The following is a 24,405-nucleotide window of genomic DNA, read 5'->3' on the forward strand; positions in this document are numbered from 1 at the left end:
TGGTAACCAAAAAATGTTGAACTAATCTATTAGTTGAGTTGCAAAAATTTGTTCAAATGCAACTTTCAGTTACCCCTACCCCCGAAAAAAACACCACAAACTCCCAACCGAATCTTTGATGACTAAATCGAAACATAATATTTAAAATATACATAAATATCTATATATATGAGAGTGTTTTTGTGTGAGAGTGTTTTTTGCTTTGTTTTTTAATAGGTTTTCTATATGCGTTTAATGGTTCTTGAACAAACTTTTCTTCTCATATGCTGGCTATACAATTGTCATTAAATATTATTCCATGCTTAATGGGTTTCCTTGTGAACTTATTCGCAATTTTGGCGGGTTGAATTTTGAATGGATCTATTAATTATACAATATGTTTTTACCATCAGTTTTTCCATCGTTTTTTCCTTTGCAGCGCAGCGCAGTGCAGCGCAACGTTTTGTTTGAATATTGATTAAAAGATTGGCATATAAGCCTTACAAATTGCCAAATGATGCAAAAAGTGTGGTTACATTCAATGCGTGCATTGAATAACTTTCATTTTGTTTGTTTGTTTCTTTTTGTTTTTGTTTTTTTTTTTTTGGCCTTTCCCATTTATAATTGCTGTATTTTGTTTCATATAAATAAAAACTCTTGGCTAATTAAATGTTTAATGTTAATTAACTAATTAAATGAGAATTTCATTTAGGTTAATAACAAAATTAAAAACGCTTTAAACGAATAACGTGTTGTAATTAAACCCTTTGAATGCATTCACCGGGCTAATGAAAGCGGCTCAGTGGCTGAGATTAATGAGCCCCAATCCCACAACGGAATCGTGTCAATCTCCCCACCCCAATGGCCATTCATGGGCCCAGCGATAATCGTATATAAAACTGTAACAGGTATTTTTTATGTATTAACTATTAGATATTTTCCATTTCTTTTTTTTTGGTTTTTGTTAAACTTTAATAACTTTTTCATAGAAAAAATACTTGCTGATAAATTAGATTTTCCTCTTGACTTTTTGGGGATCAGCTTTGGGTTTTATGCGTTTTTGTTTCCATCCCGTTTTCACTTTGTTTTCAGATTTATTAATTTGCGGCTAACTGTGCTTTACTTTAACTATTATAGGGTTTACTTTTTCCTAGCTTTTATGTGCGCTTTTTTTCCAGATTTTTTCTGCTTCCTTATTTTTTCTTCCACTATATTTTTTTATCCCCTGACGCTGCCTGACTTAGAGCTAGAGATAAAAATAAACATGGCTATGATATTTACACAATGTTGGCGAATCTGGGGTGAGGGATGGCGGTAGGGGCTTGGGGGTGTATGTGGCAGTCTCTGCTTGCCACTTGGTATTTGTTTATGGGCGATGCCAGCTGCGCACAAAGTTGTCTGGCAGCACCAGCTGGCCAACTGCCCCAGGTCTGAGCGATTGAAAAATGTCTAAGTATGTGTATGGCTTGCGTTTGTGTGTGTACCGTTGTCTACACACACATAGACGCACGCAAACAATACTCAACAAATACAACAAGAACAGCGCAAAAAAAAAAGAGAGGAAAACTTTGTCAATTAACCTAAAACAAGTTTCACTTTACAACACGTACGCTTGACATAATTTTTTGCCATTCTCTCTCGCGCCTCAGGATGCGCTCTATTTGTATATGTATATGTGTACGTCTATGTATATGTATATGTATATGTGTGAATGGGTGAACTTTTACATATGAAGAAATTATCACGTTCTTGGTCCTTGGTAACGACAATAGGATCGGCCCATAATGTCTTCGGCTGGAATTGACTGATCAATGGGTGGCACCCGCAGGAGTTCCATTTGATCACGCACCTAAAACGACACAAGAAAATACGGTTGTTTTCTTTGGTTAAAATTCAATCAGCAATTAGTATGTGTGTGTGTGTGTGTGTGTGTAAGTGTGTATGTGTGTGTCAGCCAACAGCTGCATTTGATTGATGAAAATTGATTGCATACGCGAAGGAGCCAAAGGAACGGCACCGAGCTGGAGCTGCCATTGCTGGCACAACTTACAAAAGTTATTTAGCGTAATTGCCAAAGTTTTGTTTGCATTTTCAAATGCTAAAATGATTCCTTGAAAGTGCTTGGGTGTATACCGAATATGGCATACGGTATTATTGTCCATAAATTTGGAGCGAGGCGTTTCCTAATGAATTTCTTAGATTTAAGTATACGTTGACGTAACTCTGCCTGAGGGGGGCACATTATCGAAATTACAAAATCGATTGGACCCTTCTCGAAAGGGTTTATGCAAGAATCGTTTAATGTATACTTTTGTTATAACGTTCATCGAACTTCCCAGCTAAAAAAGGCAAAATTACACGGACCAATGCATGAAATTTCCTTTGAATTGGGAGTTGGGAAAAGTCTAATAGGTGTGGAATTGTGGCTGCACGGTATACAGTTGTGTAGGATGCCTTAGTTTGACAACAATTTGGCCAATTATGCTAGAGAAATTTATGGAAACTATCGAGTTTTTTGTTTTGCCTCTACGAATCACTTTGAATATAATTTTTTTACTCTTTTTTGCATAGCCAAACAGGTTTCAACTTGCCCAAAGCCTGCCTCATAGCGAGTTCATTTTCCTCTGACTTTTATGATTCCTATTGCCTAATTTTATAATTTTTCATAGCCCCTTTTTTCGGCTATCAAACTGTCGAAATGCCTTAAATGCTAATAATATATAGAGTTAAATATTCCAAGAAAAAAGCAACATTCCTGTACAATTCCGAGCAACTCTCACACATACATAAAGCCTTAAAGGAAAACCTTGATCTAAGGACCAGACCGGCAGCGGCCCTGGAAAAGTTTGGAGCACATTTAATGCCACAAACCGAAAAAAGGTGGGGAAAAACGAAATAAAATGAGAGAAAATGTTTTGTTTTCAACACCAAACACCTTTTGAGGCCGCCCACCAGTGGGAGGTGATGATGGTGACGATGGGGCAGAGGCAGTGGCAGTAGCAGTGGCTATGGGTCTGGGTTTCGGGCTCGTCCCACTTCCTGTGCTTTGTTTGCCATACAACAATCGAATTTACGACTTTTTTATGAGGCTTTATGTGCGCCCTGCCACACAAACAACAATAAAACGTCAGCTTTGGCTCAGTCATTGCACTTTGTGTGCAGGCCTAGCCGCCCCCCTCTCCCACTCACAGCAGCGGGAACTTTGTGCTTTTTGCCTTTTGGCTAGACTCTTCCGGCCTTTGAGCCGCCTTCTATGCCCCTCACACAACAAGCATTTCAATACAAATGAGAAGCACAGTTCGTACAGTTACAGTTTGAGTGAAAAGTTCAAAGCGTAAAATGAATGTTGAAGAGTGCCCGGCCCAGCCCGGCCCAGCCCGGTCTCGGTCTCGATCTCGATCTCGATCTCTCCCTCCTATAACGCATTTCCCGGCAGACCGACCCAAAGCCAAATCAATTGTAAGAAGGTCAGGCTCAGAAACTCTAACACTCATACACAAAGGGGGGTGTGGTGTGGTGTGATGGGGTGTCTGTGCCTCAGAGAAAGAGATCCACACACAAGGCTGGCAAAAGATATTTAAATGAATTTGTCTCGCACAAATTGCTGCCATTTGCCGGGGACATTTGCCCATGGCCCATCACCCATCACCCGAGCCAGGCCAGGCCAAAGCCAAAGCCAAAGCCGATGGAGAAGCCATAGCAGCAGAGCCTCCTCTGCCGCCACTTGGGCGATGTGTCGTGCCAAATGCCGTTCTCCGCTCTCGCATTAGATATAAAAGGCTAAAATAAAAGATACATTTACACAGACACAAGCAGCTGGAAGGGCTGCTGCTGCTGATGCTTCTGCTGCTGGTGTTGTGTGGGTTTGGGGGGGTAAAATCCTTGGCTTTTCTGCCGCTGCCTCTGCTGCTGCTTTTGTGTAGATAAAAACTGGCGTCAAGAAAATTATCATGTTCATGGGCCATGGGCCTCAGCGCCCAGCGCCCAGTCAACCCCCGCCACCACCCACAAATTTGTGGCAATTGCTGTTTGTCTTTAAGGTCCTTGGGTATGTGTTCTCGAAACCCGTTTCGGGTTACCAAATCGCATCTAAGTCTGGGGGGTAAACTTCTTTCTGCCTACAATTTCCGTTAGTGTTTAAATATATTTCATAATTTATTGAGTCATAAAATTCACCCCGCTAAAAGATGGAAATATGTCATAAAAAATGGATTTCCTTATGGCTATTGAATGGCGCTCGAAAACTAAGGGCGAAACTCTGAGTTCATATGGTGGAATGGACGGGGAAAATGTTTTGCGGAATGCCCCGCTTCAGCCTATGACTGAGTGCGTGTCCAGCTTGAAAGGGTATTAGGGTATGTTAGTGTGTGTGTGTGCGTGCTGTGATTGTGTGCGCGATGGCAATCATTAAAATGGCCTTTTGCCTAATTTCTATGACTTGCTTAATTATCACAGCCATGACCGAGTCGAAGTCCCTTGGTCCAAGTCCCCTGTGTACACAGAGACCCCGAAAAACAGCATTAAGCTTCTAATAATTGAACATTTGACCCGCTTTTCGTTATTATTTAATTGCATTACGAGCAGCCCAGGCGACGACTCTGGCAACGCCCCTAAGTAGGCCCCCACAATAAAATTTATGCCAGCTCCAGTTCAATGAACTTCAATCCGCGTTTGGCCACAGCTCTGGAATGATGATGATGATGATGATGATGATGATGATGCAGATGCCTTGGTCAGATGCAAAGCAAAAGCAAATGTCATTCGGATATATATTTATATGGCTCGGCTCACTCTTGCTTAATCCTCGGGGCTCTGGGCTTTTGGCCAAAGATAAAAGGCGTTGGGTAACGTTTTTAATTACTTTTTACCACACAGCACACACACACAAAATAAAATAAAAAACGAAAATACTGAGATACAAAAAATATATACGGAAACAAACAGAAACGTATTAAAATACAATTCTTAATGAGTATTATGGCCATGTAATAAACAGCAGTAAAAATATACATATACGAATATGTATGGGTATGGATATGGTTGGTTTGTCTGCTGAGTGCAAAACGCCATAAAAACTCGGACAATTTTAATCAGGCCGCTGCAAATAAGGCAATACTTTTGTGGCCCTCTTTTTGTCCTCCACAGTACCATTATGGGGGTAAGTGCACATTGTAATCACAGACGGACACTAAGTATTCCCTGCTTTTTATTCGACTATAGTATACGCCCCTCCAACTAAAACTAATTACATTGCAGGAGGCTGCGCAGGCGGTGGGGGCGGCATGCCTGAGAATATGATTAAAGTTTGCCCCTGGTTGGGCAGTCCGCAGTCCGCAGTCTCTCGCAGTCAGAGTCGAGACAAGAGCTAAATTAAAAAATGCTGCGGCATCTCTTTCTCAACTTGTGCCAAAGGCTGGAGATCTGGACACCAAACCCGACCCCTTGGAGGAGGTTTTTATAATCAGCAAAAGCAATAAAAGCGACAACCACGACGACCAGCATTCAAGGGTGGTGTGGTAGGGGTGGTGGGGGCGTATGATTTATATTTGTTATTAAATCTTTAAATTGGTTTTAGCACCAAAGGAGAAAACTTGCCACAGCGTCCGAGATTCGCAATGAGAATAATTTAACTATTTTGATTTAGAGAGCAGAGATTTTATAGAGCACAATCAAGATGCTTACGAGTGGCCGAGAGAGAGAGAGAGAGAGAGCGCAGAATTTAACCCAACCCAAGCAGGATGAGACAATCTTTTGCACATTTTTCTTTAATTTATAATCCAATTAGCCCATGGGGAGAGAGAGAGTAGCAATAATCATATGAGACAGCTGAAGTGACGGCCTCTCCATGGCAACTGTCTGCCATCGTTTAACCAAGCATCCATCCACCCATCGATGCATCGAAGCATCGAAGCATCGAAACATCCATCCAAGCATTCGACTGAAAAACAAACCCACTTGCCAGCCTTTGAATGGTACTAACCTCCACACGAGTGGCATTCAATGCGAGCGGAGTAACTTCCTCAAAAGAGGGGCTTTGCCACGTCCCCGCATTGATCTAAATTGAATGCTGCTTGAGCCTGGAGTGCATAGACATAGACAGTTCGGCGAGAAAGAAACAGAATGGCAAAACCAATCCCCCAAGCCAAAACCCAATACCATTCCCTGTGCTCTTTACTCTGCGCTGTGTGTGCGTGTGTGTGTGAGTAAATGGTACTAGTATCCTCCAGTATCCTTAGAGCAGACGGCAAACAAGCTGACCGCATCCTGCAAACAAACTGCAGATTCTGTTGCTGCTGCTGCTTGGCTACTGGGCGAGGCTGTTGCTTCGTCGTTGGTCTTCTGCTGGTCATGCTCGTGTATAAATATCGGAATAAGCATTTGAAAATCCTTTTAAAATTATTTCACAACTTGCGTCTTTTCGACGCCAAGCCAAGCCAATGTCCTGTGCTATGCTGTGCTGTCCTGCCAGTGCTCCTAGTCCAGCTGCAGCTCCAGCTTCGCCTTTCAACTGCTGGTTCTGGTTTTGCTGCTGCTGCTGCTGCATCCATTCCAAGTATGTGCAAATTCCATGGCAAAGCCACATTATTCCTTTTATCCTTGTGAAAGGAATTTTCCAACTGTAATAACAACCGACGGTTGGCTATAGCAATGTCCTTTTCCAGCTCGCTCCTTTGTTTGTTTGCTGCTGAGAAATGTGTGTTAGTTTTGCAGCAGAACTGCCACTGGCACTGGCACTGGCTTCGCCTCTAAGTCGGTCAGGTACGCGTCTGACACTAAACAGCACTAAAGGATAAACAGCAAAAGAAGAGCAGAGTCTCCTCCACAGAAGCCACAAAGAATACCCTCGAATTTTAAGCTCAAAAAACGCTACGCTATTCTGCTATATTTTATGATTTAATCTACCAATCAAGAATCAAGCTACTATATATAATTCATATGATTCGAAAATTCTCTCGCTTTAGGCTGAGCATTTGCTGGAATTTTGCTGGACTGCGGGCAGAGTATCAGCACATTCTGCAGAGACCAAATACGAGGAACAATTGAAAAATACCACAGAAAAGTGAACAATTTTCGCCGCCCCAACCCATACCCCCCATACCACCATTTTGTTTTGCTGGACTCACCGCTTCGACTTCCTTGAATACACGTATTAGATTCTTGCCAGCCAACTTGGCAATATCCTCCTCTGACCATTTATCAGACTCGAGTAGGGCAGCAAAAAGATGCGGATATTTGGACACATCCTCCAGTCCTTTGGGCACTCTACGAAAAAAAGGGCACAAAGAGGGTTAGGTGAATGGATAGTCGTACCATAATTTGGCCAAATGGAATGAAATGTAATTGAAGTATTGAAGCTGAAAGTACTCACAAGTTGACTCCGTCGTAGCCAGCACCAATGCCAACATGATCGATGCCAGCCACCTCCCTTATGTGGTTGATATGCGCTGAAAGCCAGAGGCGGGGTCAGAACGAGAGACGAAAGTTTAAAGATTAATGTTCCGCTCTTTCAAAGCAGCAACAGAAACTGAAACAGAAACCAGAACCCAAAAGCCCAAATGCCCAACCTACCAACAACATCGTGCAGTGTTGCCTGTCCCGAGCAGCTGACGAAATGTGGATAAAAGGCGACCATAACCAGACCGCCATTTATTGCCTGCCAGTGTGGTTAGAGGGGGGTGGGGGTAGGACAGGATTAATGCTCTGCAAGATAAATGCCTTCTTAATGGACTTACAATGCGTTGCAGGACATGATCGGGCACATTGCGGGAACTGTTGCAGATGGCATGCGCCGAGGAGTGCGAGAAGATGAGCGGCGCCCTGGAGGCGGCCAAAGCATCCAGCATTGTTGGCACCGACACATGCGACAGATCAACAATCATGCCCAAACGATTCATCTCCTTGACCACCAACTATAGGCGAAAGAGAAAACAGAGCTTAGAGCATTTATCTAGCGGTTTAGTTAGATGAACTCTCACCTTGCCGAACTGCGAAAGTCCGCCTATGTGTGGATACTTTCCGGGCTCGTCAACTTTGCAGCAGTCCGCCCTGATATTAAAATAAGGTTAGTATAATTGTGTATCACTTTAACTGCCATGGCGACTCACCAAGGTGTATTGCAGGTGTGTGTGAGAGTCAAGTAACGCGCTCCCAGCTGATAGAACATTCGCAGGACACTCAGGCTGGTGCCAATGGCATGGCCACCCTCCACGCCTATCAGGCTGGCGATCTTGCCCGTGCGATGTGTCTGCTCGATGCCCGTGGCCGTCGTCACGAGCGCCAAGTGATGGGGATAGAGCTGCACAAGGCGGCGTATTAGATCGATTTGCTCCAGTGTCAGCTGCACGGCATCCAGATGCTGCGACGAACAGGGGGCGTAGGCCGACCAGAATTGGGCAGAGACCATGCCCTCCTTGAGACGGCGCAGATCTGTGTGGCTCCAGGCACTCGAGGACCAGGGTGCCAGCTCCCGGAGATCGCCACCAAAGTGGAAATCCTTCAGCTGATTCTTGAGGAACTTGCGTATGTTCCAGGGCAGATCGTTGTGGCCATCGATGAGGGGCACCTCCTTCAGGACGTTCCGGACGCGTTGCATGCGATAGTCGAAATCGTCGCTGGCCTTGGCGTTGCCGCTGGCGCCCGCGCCGGCCGCGGCACCGGCCGAACATTTCAGTATGGGCAGAACGAGCGGGAAGTAAACGAAGGTCAGACAGTTCAGGCCACAAAGCACGAAGCCCTTTGGCAGCTTCCGTGATTTCATTGCCCCCGAGCGAGCGCGGCGCTCTAGCAGAAGAGCCCAGTAGCCGCAGCACTCACATTGATGATGTTCCACCACGTTCTAGCTAAAAATAAAACCAAACAAAAGCCAAAAGAGAGACAGAGAGACAGAGAGAGAGAGAGAAACCGAGAGAGCGAATTAGATGGAGTTCAATGGAGAGGATAAGACTTAGTCCATTGCATGTGCGAGTGTGGCGTGATTGAGCCATTGAAAGTTGTTGGCAAACAAAATGTCATAAATATAGCGCCTACGGCTGTGCCGCTAAATAAACCCCCCCCAACCCACTCCATCTCCATACCAGCCCCCAAAAAGTCTAACCCAAGCCTCACCGCCAATCCACACCCCCACACAAACATAAATAAAACTTTTCATATTTATTTCAGAGCGCAACTTCAAATCGAAATCGCGCACAAAATGCATAAAATGCACAATAAAAATTCAAAATTATTTATAGCAAAGTTTCCACTTCGTTCTGTTCTTTTTTCTTTCTTTTTTTGTTGTTTGTTCTTTTAGCCAGCATATCACCGAACCCCGAAAAAAAGAAGAGAAATCATAGGAAATTTAAATAGTTTTCCCCGCACTGTTTTGGGGCAGTCCAACAAAAAAAAAAAAGATCCAAGCAAATACTTTATCCATGGAAATTTCGTTTTTGTTTGTTTGTTTTTTTTTCCTATGCGACATAAAGTTTTTGCTGAGCCCGGCAGGTGGTACAGAGAGAGCGAGAGGGGCAGAGAAAAGGTCTAAGTATTTCCCGAAGAAATTGAAGCGCCCGATTTGTATGTGGGGTAAGTGGGGTAAGTGGGGGCTGGTCCCGAGACCTAGACAGAGTTTATTGAGTAGGGGAGGAGGCAAATATTTATATATTCCTTGTCCCAGAAAGTGAAATTAAAGTTTTGTGCCCAAAACAGGAAAACTAAACTAAACTACTTTAATAGTTTTCAACACATAAGTCAGGCTCGAAGTCGAGAAAGGTAATGGCCAAAAATGAAATGGTAAACTGAGCAAATGGAAATGTTAGCCAACTTTGGGCCCATGACCTGCCCCTCCCCATCCCCACACAGGTAATGCAATTTGTTTGCTGCACTTTTGAGCTAGAAAACAAAGCCTATTTGGTGCAAAGAAATACAGAGCAATGTTTGGGGTATTTTCGAATATATTCCAAAATTATTAGTTTTAAAATCAGAAAAATATAATCTGTGATTATGGGATCACAGCTTTTTTGAGCTTATGCCATTGAATATTAATCGATGTTAAAATCCATCAAAATTTCGTGTATATTTTAATAATTATCACAAATTGCTTTGGCTTGGATATACAAAAGCTTTTTGATACGCGAGCGTAGAGCAAACTACATATTTCCATAAATTAAAATTAGTTTTGGTGCCTGAAACATATGCAAAGAAAAGCATTTTAAATTGCATCTTTAATAATTTTTTGTTTATAAAATTGCACTAACATAAAACAGAAATATCAGCAAAAAATTAAATATTTTCCAGAAGCTTGACTCTTTAAATATAAGATTTCTCATTGCAAAAAAAAACCAAAGCCAGAGGTTTTATTTTATATATATTTTTTGTGACTATGTTAACACTTGTTTGTACACATCTTGAGGGTATTTTATCGTATTCTTTTTTGGCTCGTTTTCATATGCCAACTGTTGTTGGGTGTGTGCACTCTGCAGGTCGCAACAAAACACCAGGAGCACCAGTAGCAGGAGCAGGAGCACCGAAGGAAGGGCCAAGCCCGATGGGTAAGTAGAATCCGTATGCTGATTTTCATGCTTCGATGCTTGCGAACAAAATGAAAACATTCCGCTCTGCGATATCTTATCCGCTCTGTTTGGTCTACATTTCTTTTACATTTGTATCTGTATCTGTATTTGTCCCTGCTTCTGCATCCTCGTACTTTGCTCCTGATTGAGGTTCGGTTCAAAAATGTCTCTTCATGCTGCTGCTTTAGGTTGCCATTTGATGGAATTTTCTGCTTCACCATTTTTCATCTCTCTCTCGATACTTTCCTGGATTTTCTGGTCTGTGTGTGTATGTGTATGCTGTTTTGCACACAATCCTTGAGCTATCTGGTCGAAGAGAAATTATGCAAAAACCAACAGGGGACAACGATGAGCAGGAAATGACAACATTGACAAGGGCAACGCGCCACGAATATTTTTGGGCCATGCAAAACGTGACACAAACGCAACGCACGAATTATTAATACAGTGAGACAATGGCAGGAGCAACCAGCAGGCCACGAAAGGAAGGCAAATTAGACCCTGTTGGGTTAACAGGAAGCGGGAAAAAGCGACAGCCCGGTAGGAGCCAGGACAGCAAACAAAGTTGATTCTGTGAAATCGAAAACGTTTGGCGCTTCATTAAATATTTATGCCTGACAACGAGCAGCAAGCAAACCAAAATTAGGAGCCACAACATAGCCGATATTTAATTAAATTGAAGAGCTCTTGCTTTAAGCAGCCCACGCGGAAAAGTCGACTGAATTACTTAGGGAATGTCATTGATATTTTGTCACAGATCATACCTCATCAAAGAAGATAAAGATAGCACACAAAACAGAGCATACATCTATGAAGAGATGGAATCAAGAAAATAAATTGTAATGCCAGGAACAATCTCGTAGCAACCAGACCACAAAGATCAAATGGATGATTTAAGCATTATTGAAGCGGATTAAATATCAAAAATTCTTAATAAATTGTATGCCATGCAGTTGCCAACCCCAAACATACACACACACACACACACATGATCCGGGGTAAAGTCAGAACGAGCCAGAAATGGGCGCAAGGATAACTGCGTACAACGCTGCGTATGTGCAATGTGTGTGTGGTGGGTTGGGGTTGTCTTTATGTTATATATGGCTCTTTTTTTTTGTTTGAGTGGCATGCATGGGCGTAGGGATGTACCAGAACGGATAGGGCCGTGGCAGGGATGGGGTAGGGTTGGTCGTAGGGACATGGACTGAATCGTACATTTATTGCAACATGAAACATTATTTTGCATGGCCTCAAAAATAAGTAAAATAAAAAGGGGAAGCAGGAGGAAACGAAAAAGCAAGAGAGAGAGAGAGAAAGAGTATGAGAATAAGAATGGAGGAGAAGAAGGGAAATGGCACTGGCAAATGCGATGAAAGGGGGCTGGGATGGGAGCTAGGGGGCGGCGTTGAGGAAACCGGAGTGCGCGCGTTGGAAAATTGCAGCAAGGAAATGCGATGTCCTCGTTGCAGTTGGAATTTCCATGCAAAGTGGCAAGCGAATAAATATAAAAAATGCTTTTCTTTTCTACATTAGTGCACCATTTAAGGAAGTTGCACACCGACACACAGCTGCCCCCCGCCCCCTGCGTCTTCAGATATTTCGCTGCGAGTTTGTCGTCTTTCATTTCCATTTTGCCACACAACTCCACCAACAGCAGTAGCAGCAGTAGCAACAACAACAACAGCAGCGGCAAAAAATAAAGGAAACGTGCCGTAAACTACAGCAGACAATCAAAATGCATTCATGTGCGCTTACTTTACGTTATTTATAATCAAACCCCGCAACGCCCAAGCCCTGTCCTCATCCTGTGCCATTCATGCAACGGCATTGCCATTCATTCAGCTCTAAATTCCATTCACTGCGAATTGTAGCAAACAGAGTCAATGGAAGCCAGACCAACCTGCTCCTTCTACGACACTCCACTCCGCCAAGCAACTGCCTTCCTGCTGGCCAGGAATATGCCATGCCCCCACTGGCTGGTGTGATAAGGTTTCGCCCAAGGGCTTTCAGCAATTTTTGGCTCATGCTCATTCAATTTAACAAGGAGAAAAAAGTATACAAGGTATTAATAAAAGTCCGATCACCTGACCAGACAAAAGCAGCAGTGAGAATGTGCTGCCAGTCAGAGGAATTCCAGGAATTTTCATAAAGCTTCACGGAATACTGCTGAGCTTATGCAAAAGTTTAAGGTTTGAAGAAAAATCAAATAAAATAAAATAGAAATTCAAATAGAGAACCATTTACATAAATACAAAAATTAAAGTACTTTCGTGTTAACTCTTTCAGAAATATTAAATGAAAGAGAGAGAGAGCGAACTCTTAATGATTTAATGAAGATATATCAACTATATATTTAGATGATAGATATTTATTGGCTTTCTTTAAAGATCTCTTTTGAAATTTTAGCACGAGAAAACTTTCTAGTATACAACTCTATGAATTTTTAAATAATATTTTGCAACATTAAAATTCATCAAAATGGACATCTCAATGGAGTAAATAATATTATATTTCCATCATTTTGCCGAGTGGCCATTTGAAAGGTTTCCCCAATGCCCACACAGAGCACCCTGCCGGGGCACAACCTCCAAAAATGTTTTGCCATCAAAATCATCGCAAATGTGAAAGTTTCCTCATACGAAAGCATGGCATAAATTAATTGAATGGAAGCCCAACGATAGAAAGGGACACAAAAATTCAACAGAATGCTTTTGAGTGGCTCTGGAGAGTGGAGTAGCAGCAGCACCACCCACCAATACAAGGACACACGGCCAACGGTTAACGGTTTACGGCTAAGGACCCTGAGGCATGCGAAATAGCGCCAGAATGAATTGAAATTATTTTACAGCATTTTCATGTTTCTTGCCGTTTGTTTGATTTGCCTTGCCCTTCGCCTTCGCTTTTGCCTACTCCAATTCCTTTTTGGTTGTTTTTTTTTCTCCCCACTCTTTCTGTATGCATAATTTATGCTCGAGTTCAGGCCAATTGCGGGAAAAGGATGTTGGTGCCAGGTGGCAGGGAGGGAGGGTGATTGAAAAGTAGAGTGTAGCTTAAGCAGAAAAATGTTGACCTAGAATATGTATGGAATTATGTTGCGGCATGCCACAAGTAATCTAAAAACAGAAATGTCCAACAGATGTTCAAAAAAAGTACGTCCATTAGAGACCGTAAAGTAAAAAAGAAAGTCCCTATTGTAAGGATTGCTTAAATGCAAATCATTCAAGGAAAATCGGAGCTCATACAATTCCCATCTGTGCTGCGTTCTGTTTCATATGTTTATCAGCTAAATACAAATAAAAGAAAATTTAATTCTAATCGAAACTGTCTCTCCAATAAAATACAATCGAATGCTAATGTAAATGTTCTTTTTCCAAGGCGATTTAATTACACCTAGTATGGAGTAGATAATTTTCCATGAATTTAAATAGTTGTGCTTTCAAATACTAATTTTTCACTCAACAAAACAAAGTATTTATTTTCCAGCTATTATTCAAAGCCGCATTAAAAAATTCCTAAGTGGTTTATAACAGAGTTTTGAGAATGCCAAAGCGGTTGGGTTGGCAATTCCATTCTGTGTTTCTTCATTTCATTTCGTTTCGTTCAACTTAACTCAAGCACTCAACAACTGCAGAGCAGAGGAGACGCACACAATCCCAGCTTCCAAACACTTGCAAACCACAATTTGTGCCATTTTCAGAGATTGCCAGAGAGAATCCTTTCCCATTCCTGCTGCTACTACAGCTGCATGCCACACAAATTCAAATTAAACAAAATTCCATAGTCTAAGCCATTGACCAACCGACCATTCACCGACAGCACTCATAAACACTTTGTTTCGAATGACAAAAAAAAACAACTAAAAACAACAACAAATAATAAACGACTATGGGATACCCACTGCTAAAATTTATATTTTGGCAAACAGTCGAATATCATCAAAAATGCCAAGTGGCTGAAATTATATCCACTAATGACAGTTAATATAGATATTAATATAATAAATTAATATATATAATATTATTATATTATATTGTATACTATCTTTCAAGTGCGGCTAAGAATAAATAGTAATAATACATAAATGGAGACATTTTTTCTTTTTAATGGCGATAAAAAATATCCGATTATCTTTTTGATTTTTCCTAAAGCAACAACTGCTAAAGCAAATTCTACAGCAAATTGTAATACTATGATAATGATAATTGAGGAAAATCTGAGCAGCGTCGTCGGAGTTCCTCGTTTCTACCAACATTTATTCCTAAGGGCATAAAACAAACCAATGGGTAACCAAAACGACCAATGGCTACAAATATAGCAAGGAAAAAGGTAAGGTAACAAGCATTTACAAATAGCCCAACAAAAGCTACAGAAATGGGACTAAGAGACTGTTCGGTTATGGGTTTCGGTTTGAGTTTTTTGTGTGGCGTTTTTTGGGGGGTGGCGGTTCCTGCGAGCTCAAAGCAAATTGTTGCGGAAGGCAAGAATCAGCATTATCATCAGCAGTCAGGAAGCTGCTCAGTCGGTGGTAGGATACTCATACTCATTCTCATTCCCATTTTGGGGCCAGAATGCAGATGAGGAGACAATGTGTATGGGTATAGGGTGGAAAGGGCAAACGGCAGCTATTGGGTAGGGAGGGGGTGGCAAGCTGCGTCGCCTGTCGCATATTAATGAGGGAGGGGGCATGTCGAAAGCGCCGCAACCATCAATTTCTCAATATAACCAGAAATCTGCATATGAAGTACATACTGTAGATACATATATATATAGAAACATACTACATATACTATATGCCATTAATTCTTACCAAAAATGCTTAAACTATTTAACATTCTTTTTTATTTTTGTTGTGTTTTTTGCTATTTGCTTTTCACGTTCTTTAATTTGTGGCTGTATTTTCTCACTGAAATGCTGATATATTCTGTGGTTCGATTTGTTTTGTGCACTCCACTTTCCATTCACATAATTACTATTATTATTATTCCGCTTTACTTTTGCGCCTCAATGAGGCATACGTAACGTAATCTAACAGAGAGACGCGCAAAACGGAACGCAAACGGCAGGCGTCTGACGGCAGACAGTAGACAGGCGCAAGTGGGAACGCAACACGTGTGGCAGGACAAATACCGAGCGATGGGCACACTACTCGACCGGCCGACGCAGGAATTCCAACTGAAAGCAGCCATGGATGCCACTGGGGCAAGCCCCAACAAGAGCAGAACTCTCACGAAGGCGTTCCGCACGAAGACAAGAGCCGAGTGACGCCTAACGAGAGAGCAAAGCAAGGACAACAAAGAGCAATGTGGCTGTGGCTGTGGCTGCTGCGTTAGATAAGAATGCGACCAAAAACCAAACCCCTATGGCAATTATATTGCCATATTTTATTTACGTTTTATTTACGTTTTTTGGCGAAACTATCTATAGATTATTTACGGAATCAAAGTATCTTATTTAATTTATAAGTACTCGTAGTGTGGCTTAGCCTAAACCCTAGGAGTACATTAACCTCTTCGTGGCCAACAAAGCAGCGCAACTGTGCCAAGAGCATAGCCACTCGGAGAGAGTGTGTCCTTAGAGTGGGTTCTTTTACTCTTTCACTCAAACTAAAACAGTAAGCAAGGCAACATTATCACGCCAAAGTTTGAATACCTTTTAATTTAGACAACCTTTCAGCGTATCTCTAGACAGCAGTTATTTTTTAGATCCCTAAGCTCTTTTTCTCCCATCTTATTTGGTTTTGCTGTTTATCTTGATAGCTGTATAGCTATATCATATAGGATCGCTTCTCCATAGAGTAATACATACATATATTTTTAGGTGCTAGTTGCTAGATACTAGATTGAGATATATCCACTCACCTATTCATTCTGACTCAAGAATATACATATATTATTTATGGTGCCAATCGAAGCTTCCTTCTCTGCATTACAAAACATCCTAAAAAATGCAATATACTCGCCCAAAGGGTACACAAATACTGGGAAATTTTAGCGCTCTCAATCAGCTGTTTGCCCCGATGCATGTGTGTTTCTGTGTGTTTGAGTTGAGTCCGTTAACATTGGAGGAGGTCAGGCATGGCGTGAAGTCAGTCGCATGCCCCTCAGCTTCTGCAGCCCTTTTTGTTTGGTGTTACTGCGGCTGAGGAGCACAAAAAAATAATCATGCACCCTGCGAATTAAAGCAGGTCGCTCGAAATAGGGGAGCAAATTCCATGCATTTATTAATTATATAAATATAAGATTACGGGCAGCTAACAGAGGAAAGAGTTTTCAGTGGAAAATTACAAAATGGGAGAAGCTAAATAAAGAAAAAAAACTTTTGTCGCGAATTACAAAATTTAAAATTTCATAAATTACCCGCCAAACACTCAAAAGCACCCAAGCAGTGCAAAGCTTACCACCAAAGACTACATACAGCCCACCCACGCTGTTCCTCCATTGGCTAAAAGCTCGCTTTTTGGTGTTTTCAACGCTTTGCAACACAACTGTTGCTGGGAATTTCTCAACACCGACCACGGACGACCTCTAAACAACCTTTTGACGCGCTCCGTTCGCCCGTCGGCGGCGGCGACGGCTGCCGCTTGCTTATTTCACTTTGGAATTTCACGTTAACGCCGACGTCGTCGTCAGCCGCGCAGCACAGCAGCGCAGAGGCAGCAGCAGCAGCAGCAGCAGCGATTACGGACCGAAAATAAAAGCGTTGAGCTCTCTCCTCCAGTGCAGCAGCAGCAGCACACCCAGCCAGACGAAATTTCCCCAGATTCAGTCTCCAGTTCGGTGAGTTCGGGCCCCAGTGCTATAAGTGATAAAAAAAAAATCTATATACTATACCCATTTATTGGGGAAAAATAAGTGAAAAATAAAGTGAGCCATCGAGGTGCATATTCGATTCGGGCATTCGGGCTGCAGTCTCGTAATCTTCAATGGGAAATTTTCCATTCCGTTAGACGATTGTTTCGTAATCGTTACAAAATATTCCCAAAATGTTTCTGTGTGTGTGGTGTGTGTGTGTGTGTGCGATGGGATTTGTTTCAACATACATAAAATATATTTACGACATTTTCTAGAACTCTGAATTGTAGCTTTCTCTGCTACAGTAATCCCCCTGCTGGAACGACACCATCTTTCGATGCCTGCTATCGGGTAACATCGGTCCACTCGAAGGCAGTTTCACTACCGGCTCAACCAGCTCTCTTTTCTGCCATACGGACGGCGGGAGAGCGACGTCTTACTCTCTTTCCCTCTCTCTATGTCTGTGCATTTTGTTGCTTGAGCTCATTTGGTTATTGGCAAAGATTCAACTGCAATTTGTAGTTGCGGCTGCGGTTCTTTTCTTTATAAATAGTTGCCGCAAATGTTAAATATTTGTATCTACAATATATAATCTATCTTTTGGCACTTTCGTTTAGGTTTCAATTAGCCAACGTCATCGCAAGTTTTTCGGTTTGTTGACACTCTTCGCCTGTCTTCTCTCTCGCGCTCTTTACCTTTTATCAGTTTTATTCACCTTTGTGAATAGGTGGCAGAATTGCAGCTGTATGAGAACATGCGTAATCGTTCAAAGAGCAACAAACTGAGATGCAAGATCTTCATCTACGAGAGTGAGAGAGAGAGAGGAAGAAAGAGAGGGATACATCCATAGAGAGAGAGAGAGAGACATCATTAGGGGTGTTTGTCCGATAGAAACAAGTTTTTCGAGCAACAAAGACTTCCTTATTTTGAAGGTCAACTCGAGGTACATACAACAAAATTAGATAAGAGAATGATAAGCACTAGAATGAATGAAGAAGATATGTTGGATAAATGTTGCGAACCTTTCACTGCGTTTCCTCCAATTAACATCTCCATACAAATTTACTGCAAAGGCAATTGGGTGGAACGAATTGACTTTGGACCGCCTTTACTCACATGACCATCTCCCTACGGAAGCTGTGCGTATAGAGATCAATTGCTGTATCTTTTCCCAGAGCCTCTTTCCCTACTTCGCCTGGTGTAAATTCTGATTTTACTGCAATCTTTATGCATCCCAAATAGAGATAAAAGAGGTCAAAGCATCATAGCAGATAACGATAGAGAGAGAATTTTTCTCAGCTGTTGTCAAACGACAATTTACAGGTTCTCGTTCGCTCGCACACACATCTACAATGTGCCTCCGCTTGACGTCAGTTGGCTGGCTTCATTACATCAGCATCAGAAGTGGGTTCTTATCAACGCTGCGTGGATCGTGGCTGTTCTTTTGACCCACTGTCCGTGTTTTGCAGCCTTGGGGGGGCCGGACCTAAAATCTCGTTATGATAATGTTGAAAAGACCTTTGGATCGGCCATTGGGGGGGGCTTGTTTTTTTTGATAGCAGATACAAAATGTGGCCACATCAGACGACCGAAATGTTCCACACCATACAACTCAAGTCATTTTTTTTCGTTGCTCGTTTTATCAGCTTGTTTTTCGACACACAGATACGCCCAATACTCGTGCATAGAAGAGGGCGACACATGTGTCTGTTTTATTTTTATACCAGTTCCTTGATAGCAACGTACATACATGCATATGTACATTTATTTTGATTAGTGTCTTTGCTGTTGCTGTTTCTTTTCGGTTCGTTAGGCTCCTCTACATCTCTTTTTTTTTCTTTTCTTATATATTTCTCCGACTCTCGGGCAACGTTTCATTCCTCGATTAATTGCCGGCCCGTGTAGGTGTGTATTTCAGAGTGAATCGGTTATAGATAGATTCGCTAGCTATCTATCGAAAGTGTGTTATATAGTGTTATATGGTGCTTTTATTGTGTGATAGAATATTTTTTTTGACACGTTTTGGTCGTCTTATCTATAGATTTGGGTATTTCCCTCTCCAGTCCTTGAGTCAATGTCAATGTCAAATAAGTCAAAACGTATCCCTGGGATCAAAATTTTTGCCAAAATAGCTAGCTATATGTATCATTTTATTTTCTGCTCCCTTCCTTCCCCTTCCCCACCCCTCTTTGTTTCTCTCTTTCTCCATGCACGCGGCGCACGACTTTCCGTTTTCAAAAATTTCTCTACAAGTTTCGTCAGCAACACGCGACAGGGGCTCTGGCAACATGCTGCCAGGCAACATTGTTGTTTGACCTTGTTCAATGTCAGGCCCAAAGCAGCTCCGGCACATGCGCACGCCCACACGTCCAGCGGGCAGCAGCAGGCTGAAAGTGAAAGTTACGTCTACGTCACGCACTATGTGGCTGATGGAAAGAGATGGGTACAGCATAGAGAGTGAGTGAGAGAGGAGTATATGTGTCGTGTCCCCTCCAGAACTTTGCCTTTGATTACATCAGAGGTTGACGTCCAAAGAGCTTCCGTGACTTTGCTCAGTTACTAAGAAATCGTCGTCGAGGTTGGTTCACTCTCTCTCTCTCTCTCCATCTAAACCTCTCTCTCTTTTGGAACTGTTCTATATTTTTTGCTGTTGGTTTGCCTTAAAGGGCAAATAGGTGAAAATAATAACTCAAAAAGTGTCATAAATCAAACGCAGCTTAGCTAAAGTTACAGAGTGGAGTGATTTATACGCGATAATTATAGTTTTTTTTAATAATTTGCACTCTCAATAGAGATGTTGAAAAAAAGCTGAGCTACATTTTGTGTGTACTACGTGAAATGTTGAGGGACGGAGAGCGCACTCGCGCTCCCACGCTCTCGCACTCTCTTTGCTGCTTGCTCTTTGTTCTTGCTATCAGCTGTGTATTACACCAGCCAGCAAAGAATTTGAGTCATTGATATTAAATCAAAGCGATCTATGGTAGTCGTAAAGATGCAATTTAGAGAAAAAAATTTTATTCTAAATTCAGATTCAAATCTACATAAATCCGCTAATCTATTTAAAAACATAGATCACACAGCAGTAGATATATTAATTTAAATGAAATGAAATTAAATCAACCACGCCTTTTTTTAAACTCTCAATAAAAACATACAATTGTTTCTGGATATATCTCCATAAAAGCTTGCTGATAAAAAAAAAATGCTTGATCGATGGGCGAGCTTTCAGCTCAGCTAGGCAGCAATGTGCGCAATTGTTTCTTTTTTTTCGACTCCGACTTAGTTCCCCACTTTCAGCTAGTGTGTGCGCGTGCCCTACAGGTGGATCTACCGATTTCCAAACACAAAATAAAAACCTGACAAGTCATCTCAAATGTAGACCTATCATTCGTTGACTTTTCTGGCACTGTACACAGAATTTCTCAAAATTGTATACACATTTTTGCTGGTGTGGCACCTCTTTCACATGCAAGCCATCAAAATTCTTCGTTTAGGACTTTCTGTGGTGTCCTGCAAACAATTGCAGAACCCTACTATTCGCCTACTAACATGTCACGATTACTCTCTTTCTTCTTGCCACGCCTGCGCCCATCCGTCGCAACCACCGATACAAAAATGGACACGCATCTTGCAGAACTACACTCGAATCTCAAATATGACCACCTACTTCAACTACCCCAGCAAGGAGCTGCAGGATGAGCTGAGGGGCATTGCCCAGGCCATCGTCGCACCCGGCAAGGGTATTCTGGCCGCCGATGAGTCCGTGTCGACCATGGGCAAGCGTCTGCAGGACATTGGCGTGGAGAACACCGACGAGAACCGTCGTGCCTACCGTCAGCTGCTGTTCAGCACCGACCCCAAGCTGGGAGAAAACATCTCGGGCGTGATCCTCTTCCACGAGACTCTGTACCAGAAGGCCGATGATGGCACCCCCTTCGTTGATATCCTCAAGAAGAAGGGCATCATTCCCGGCATCAAGGTCGACAAGGGTGTCGTCCCACTGTTCGGCTCCGAGGATGAGAGCACCACCCAGGGCCTCGACGATCTGGCCGCCCGCTGCGTCCAGTACAAGAAGGACGGCTGCGACTTCGCCAAGTGGCGTTGCGTGCTGAAGATCGGCAAGAACACCCCATCCTACCAGTCCATCCTGGAGAACGCCAATGTGCTGGCCCGTTACGCTTCCATCTGCCAGTCGGCGCGCATCGTGCCCATTGTGGAGCCCGAGGTTCTGCCCGATGGCGATCACGATCTGGACCGTGCCCAGAAGGTCACCGAGACCGTCCTGGCTGCCGTCTACAAGGCACTCAGCGACCACCACGTCTACCTGGAGGGTACTCTGCTGAAGCCCAACATGGTCACCGCCGGCCAGTCCGCCAAGAAGAACACCCCCCAGGAGATCGGCCTGGCCACCGTCTTGGCTCTGCGCCGCACTGTCCCTGCCGCCGTCACTGGTAAGTCCATCTCTGGCGCTTTCTGCTCTGTTCTTTGACTAAATGATCCGTTGTTTAGGTGTCACCTTCCTGTCGGGAGGCCAGTCTGAGGAGGAGGCCACCGTCAACCTGAGCGCCATCAACAATGTTCCTCTGGGCCGCCCATGGGCCCTGACCTTCTCATACGGTCGTGCCCTGCAGGCTTCCGTGCTGAAGGCCTGGGGAGGCAAGAAGGAGAACATTGGAGCCGGTCAGAACGAGCTGCTGAAGCGCGCCAAGGTGAGTTTTACTCTTTGAACAAAACTAACTAAGATTGGGTCTAACTAAGCGGTGTCTAGTAATATAAGTGCCGCTACGGGCTACGGTATCGGCAGGGATATTTTCCATGGTATAAGCCCCATTATCGACTTATATAAACCACAATCACACCCTATTGATCCCAATATGAAACCAAATTGCCTCCTATCTTATCTGCAAGCGAAATAATCCTCATTCTTAACCTTTAATCTATTCCATTATCTTATCGAAACAATTCTAACTCACAAAGTCGTCGTAAAATGATTTCATTATCGGTTAATAGAGCGAAGGGAAATCCATTTATATTTAAACTTTAGTTGAGTTCATTCATTAATCAACTTTATAGCCACATCTATTGATCCCATAATCCCTCTTTAATATCTAATCCACACATCTAATCCAACCTCAATCCTAACCTCATACTCAGGCAAATAGTGCGGCCAGCTATGGCTGCTACGAAGCTGGTTCTGTTACCGGATCTGCTGGTGGTGATACGTTGCATGTGGATGATCACAAATACTGAGAGCAAGAAAAAGAAAAGAGAGCACTGTTAAAATATTACATAAAAGATGCAACAATTTCTTTATAATTAACAAAGACCAATGAAAAAGAATCATTAACTCAACGTTTTTCCCATGATTCATTTACATCACCGTGCTATACATTATTTAACAAATTCACATTCGCCCATGCATGCTGCTGTAGCTGTAACCCTAATCCCGAAACCTTACAAATGCTCCTTAATTGACTAATCCCAACCACAATCCTACCGCTCTCCTTCCCCCACCGCACAGGCCAACGCTCTAGCTGCCCAGGGCAAATACGTGGCCGGCTCGATTCCCTCGTTCGCAGCCAATGCCAGCCTTTTTATTGCTGGCCACAAATACTAAAAAAATGCACAGACCTAACAACGAATAGCAGCCCAAATCAGAATCAGAACCAAGCTAAACTCAGCAACTGACGTGGGCCCAGAAGCTGCCCTTCGACTGGCAGACATTCCACTACACATGGATCACATTTTTTATTAGACTTTCCTATACACTATGTTTACTGAATAGACTTTATGATGGTAATACTGATGCCGATGATCTGATACTGCAAACTCAGACAAAGACAAACCGACAAGCAAAATAAATTATCTATTAAATTTTAAAAACTTTTTTATTTTTCATGATTTCTATATTTATTTTAATTATATTTTAGCTTAAGTTTATGTATATTTTAATTTATAATTTGAAATACTTTTAAACTGTTCCGTGAATGCCAGTAGTGTTAGCTCTTTCCCAACCAGACACATTCGCTCAATTTCCTATCACTTCTGTTGGCCTCGTACTGGACCTTTCAGTGTAATTACTTTTAATCGAATCAGGCTGCTTCCTCAAAGACCTTGTAAAGTTTTTGTGACTGTGGGTGGATGTAAGCCTAAAATGTTGCTGCTGCAGGTGGGCGGTAAAAGTTTTCGGCTGAAGCGAAAAATCACAGGGGAAAACTTTAAAGACTCAACGACCTGGCAAAATATAACTTTTCTCCTGCGGCAGTCAAAGTTATGAGTTAAGATATAATTAAGGAAAATTGTTCGTAACTAAACGACTATATGGGGTAGTCTCTTGATTGTTTTTTCCACATGAAACTAATTGTGTAACTTAATTTTTCTTTCCGCAGGCTAACGGCGAAGCTGCCGTCGGCAAGTACGTGGCAGGCACCGCTGGCAGCGGCTCTGGCTCTCTGTTCATTGCCAACCACGCCTACTAAGGAGCTGCGGCGCATCGCCCACACAACACATATATTTATACACAAATATCTATATATATATAAAGCAGATTGCTTCAAATGTTTGATTTTTGGCAGATTTGTTACTCTTTAACTTAGTTTCGAGAGCTAAGCAGCAAGCACATATAAAAACCCAAAAAAAAAGAAGAAAAAACGAAAGATTTAAACACAATAATGTTAAAATGTTATCATATATTTGAGAATTGAATACATGAACAGCCCCCAACAGATAATACAAACAAACAAAAAAGTGAATACATATATAAAGGAGGATTATGTTGATTGAGACGCAAACTTATCTTTAGTTGTAAGCACAAGTAACACAATTGTTGAAGTTATGCAATTTTTATTATATCTATCACTATGATTACTATGAGTAAGATTTCAATGTGAAAGGGCATAGGTCGTAAATCGTTTGAAGCATACTATAAACAAATCAAATCAAAACAAACAAACAAACAAACAAAAACTAAAGAACATCTAGAGCACAATCAACACCAAGAACCTGTTGGTATCTATTGTCCGGAAGCATTGAAATCGCACAAAGGTTTTATTACTTTTTTTAAACGTTTGTATACAAAACTGTTAAAT

At 42.3% G+C, this 24,405-nt stretch overlaps 2 protein-coding genes across 4 annotated transcripts; one reads left to right on the forward strand and one right to left on the reverse strand.

Moving 5' to 3' along the window:
- Positions 1-430: 430 nt before the first annotated feature.
- On the reverse strand, positions 431-15,684 carry LOC111066927 (dipeptidase 1). Its single transcript, XM_022355881.2, has 8 exons — positions 15,334-15,684; positions 8,085-8,819; positions 7,956-8,025; positions 7,713-7,889; positions 7,549-7,633; positions 7,349-7,424; positions 7,104-7,242; positions 431-1,828 (listed from the first exon to the last, which is right to left on the reverse strand). Exons 2-8 carry the CDS (start codon positions 8,735-8,737, stop codon positions 1,721-1,723), a joined length of 1,308 nt encoding a protein of 435 aa, XP_022211573.1. The 5' UTR covers positions 8,738-8,819; positions 15,334-15,684; the 3' UTR covers positions 431-1,720.
- A 1,507-nt stretch (positions 15,685-17,191) lies between these two features.
- Positions 17,192-24,283, forward strand: LOC111065250 (fructose-bisphosphate aldolase). 3 transcript variants are annotated; one of them, XM_022353337.2, is made up of 4 exons: positions 17,192-17,302; positions 20,952-21,768; positions 21,827-22,026; positions 22,472-22,582. In XM_022353337.2, exons 2-4 carry the CDS (start codon positions 20,973-20,975, stop codon positions 22,565-22,567), a joined length of 1,092 nt encoding a protein of 363 aa, XP_022209029.1. In that variant the 5' UTR covers positions 17,192-17,302; positions 20,952-20,972; the 3' UTR covers positions 22,568-22,582. The 3 variants fall into 3 exon arrangements, with proteins under 3 accessions (XP_022209029.1, XP_022209020.1, XP_022209012.1); XM_022353328.2 differs by lacking the exon at positions 22,472-22,582 and adding an exon at positions 22,839-23,200 and having other exon boundaries at positions 17,193-17,302; XM_022353320.2 differs by lacking the exons at positions 17,192-17,302; positions 22,472-22,582 and adding an exon at positions 23,707-24,283.
- Positions 24,284-24,405: the final 122 nt, after the last annotated feature.

The sequence above is a fragment of the Drosophila obscura genome, unplaced genomic scaffold (genome assembly GCF_018151105.1).
Source record: "Drosophila obscura isolate BZ-5 IFL unplaced genomic scaffold, ASM1815110v1 contig_4, whole genome shotgun sequence".
NCBI lineage: Eukaryota > Metazoa > Arthropoda > Insecta > Diptera > Drosophilidae > Drosophila > Drosophila obscura.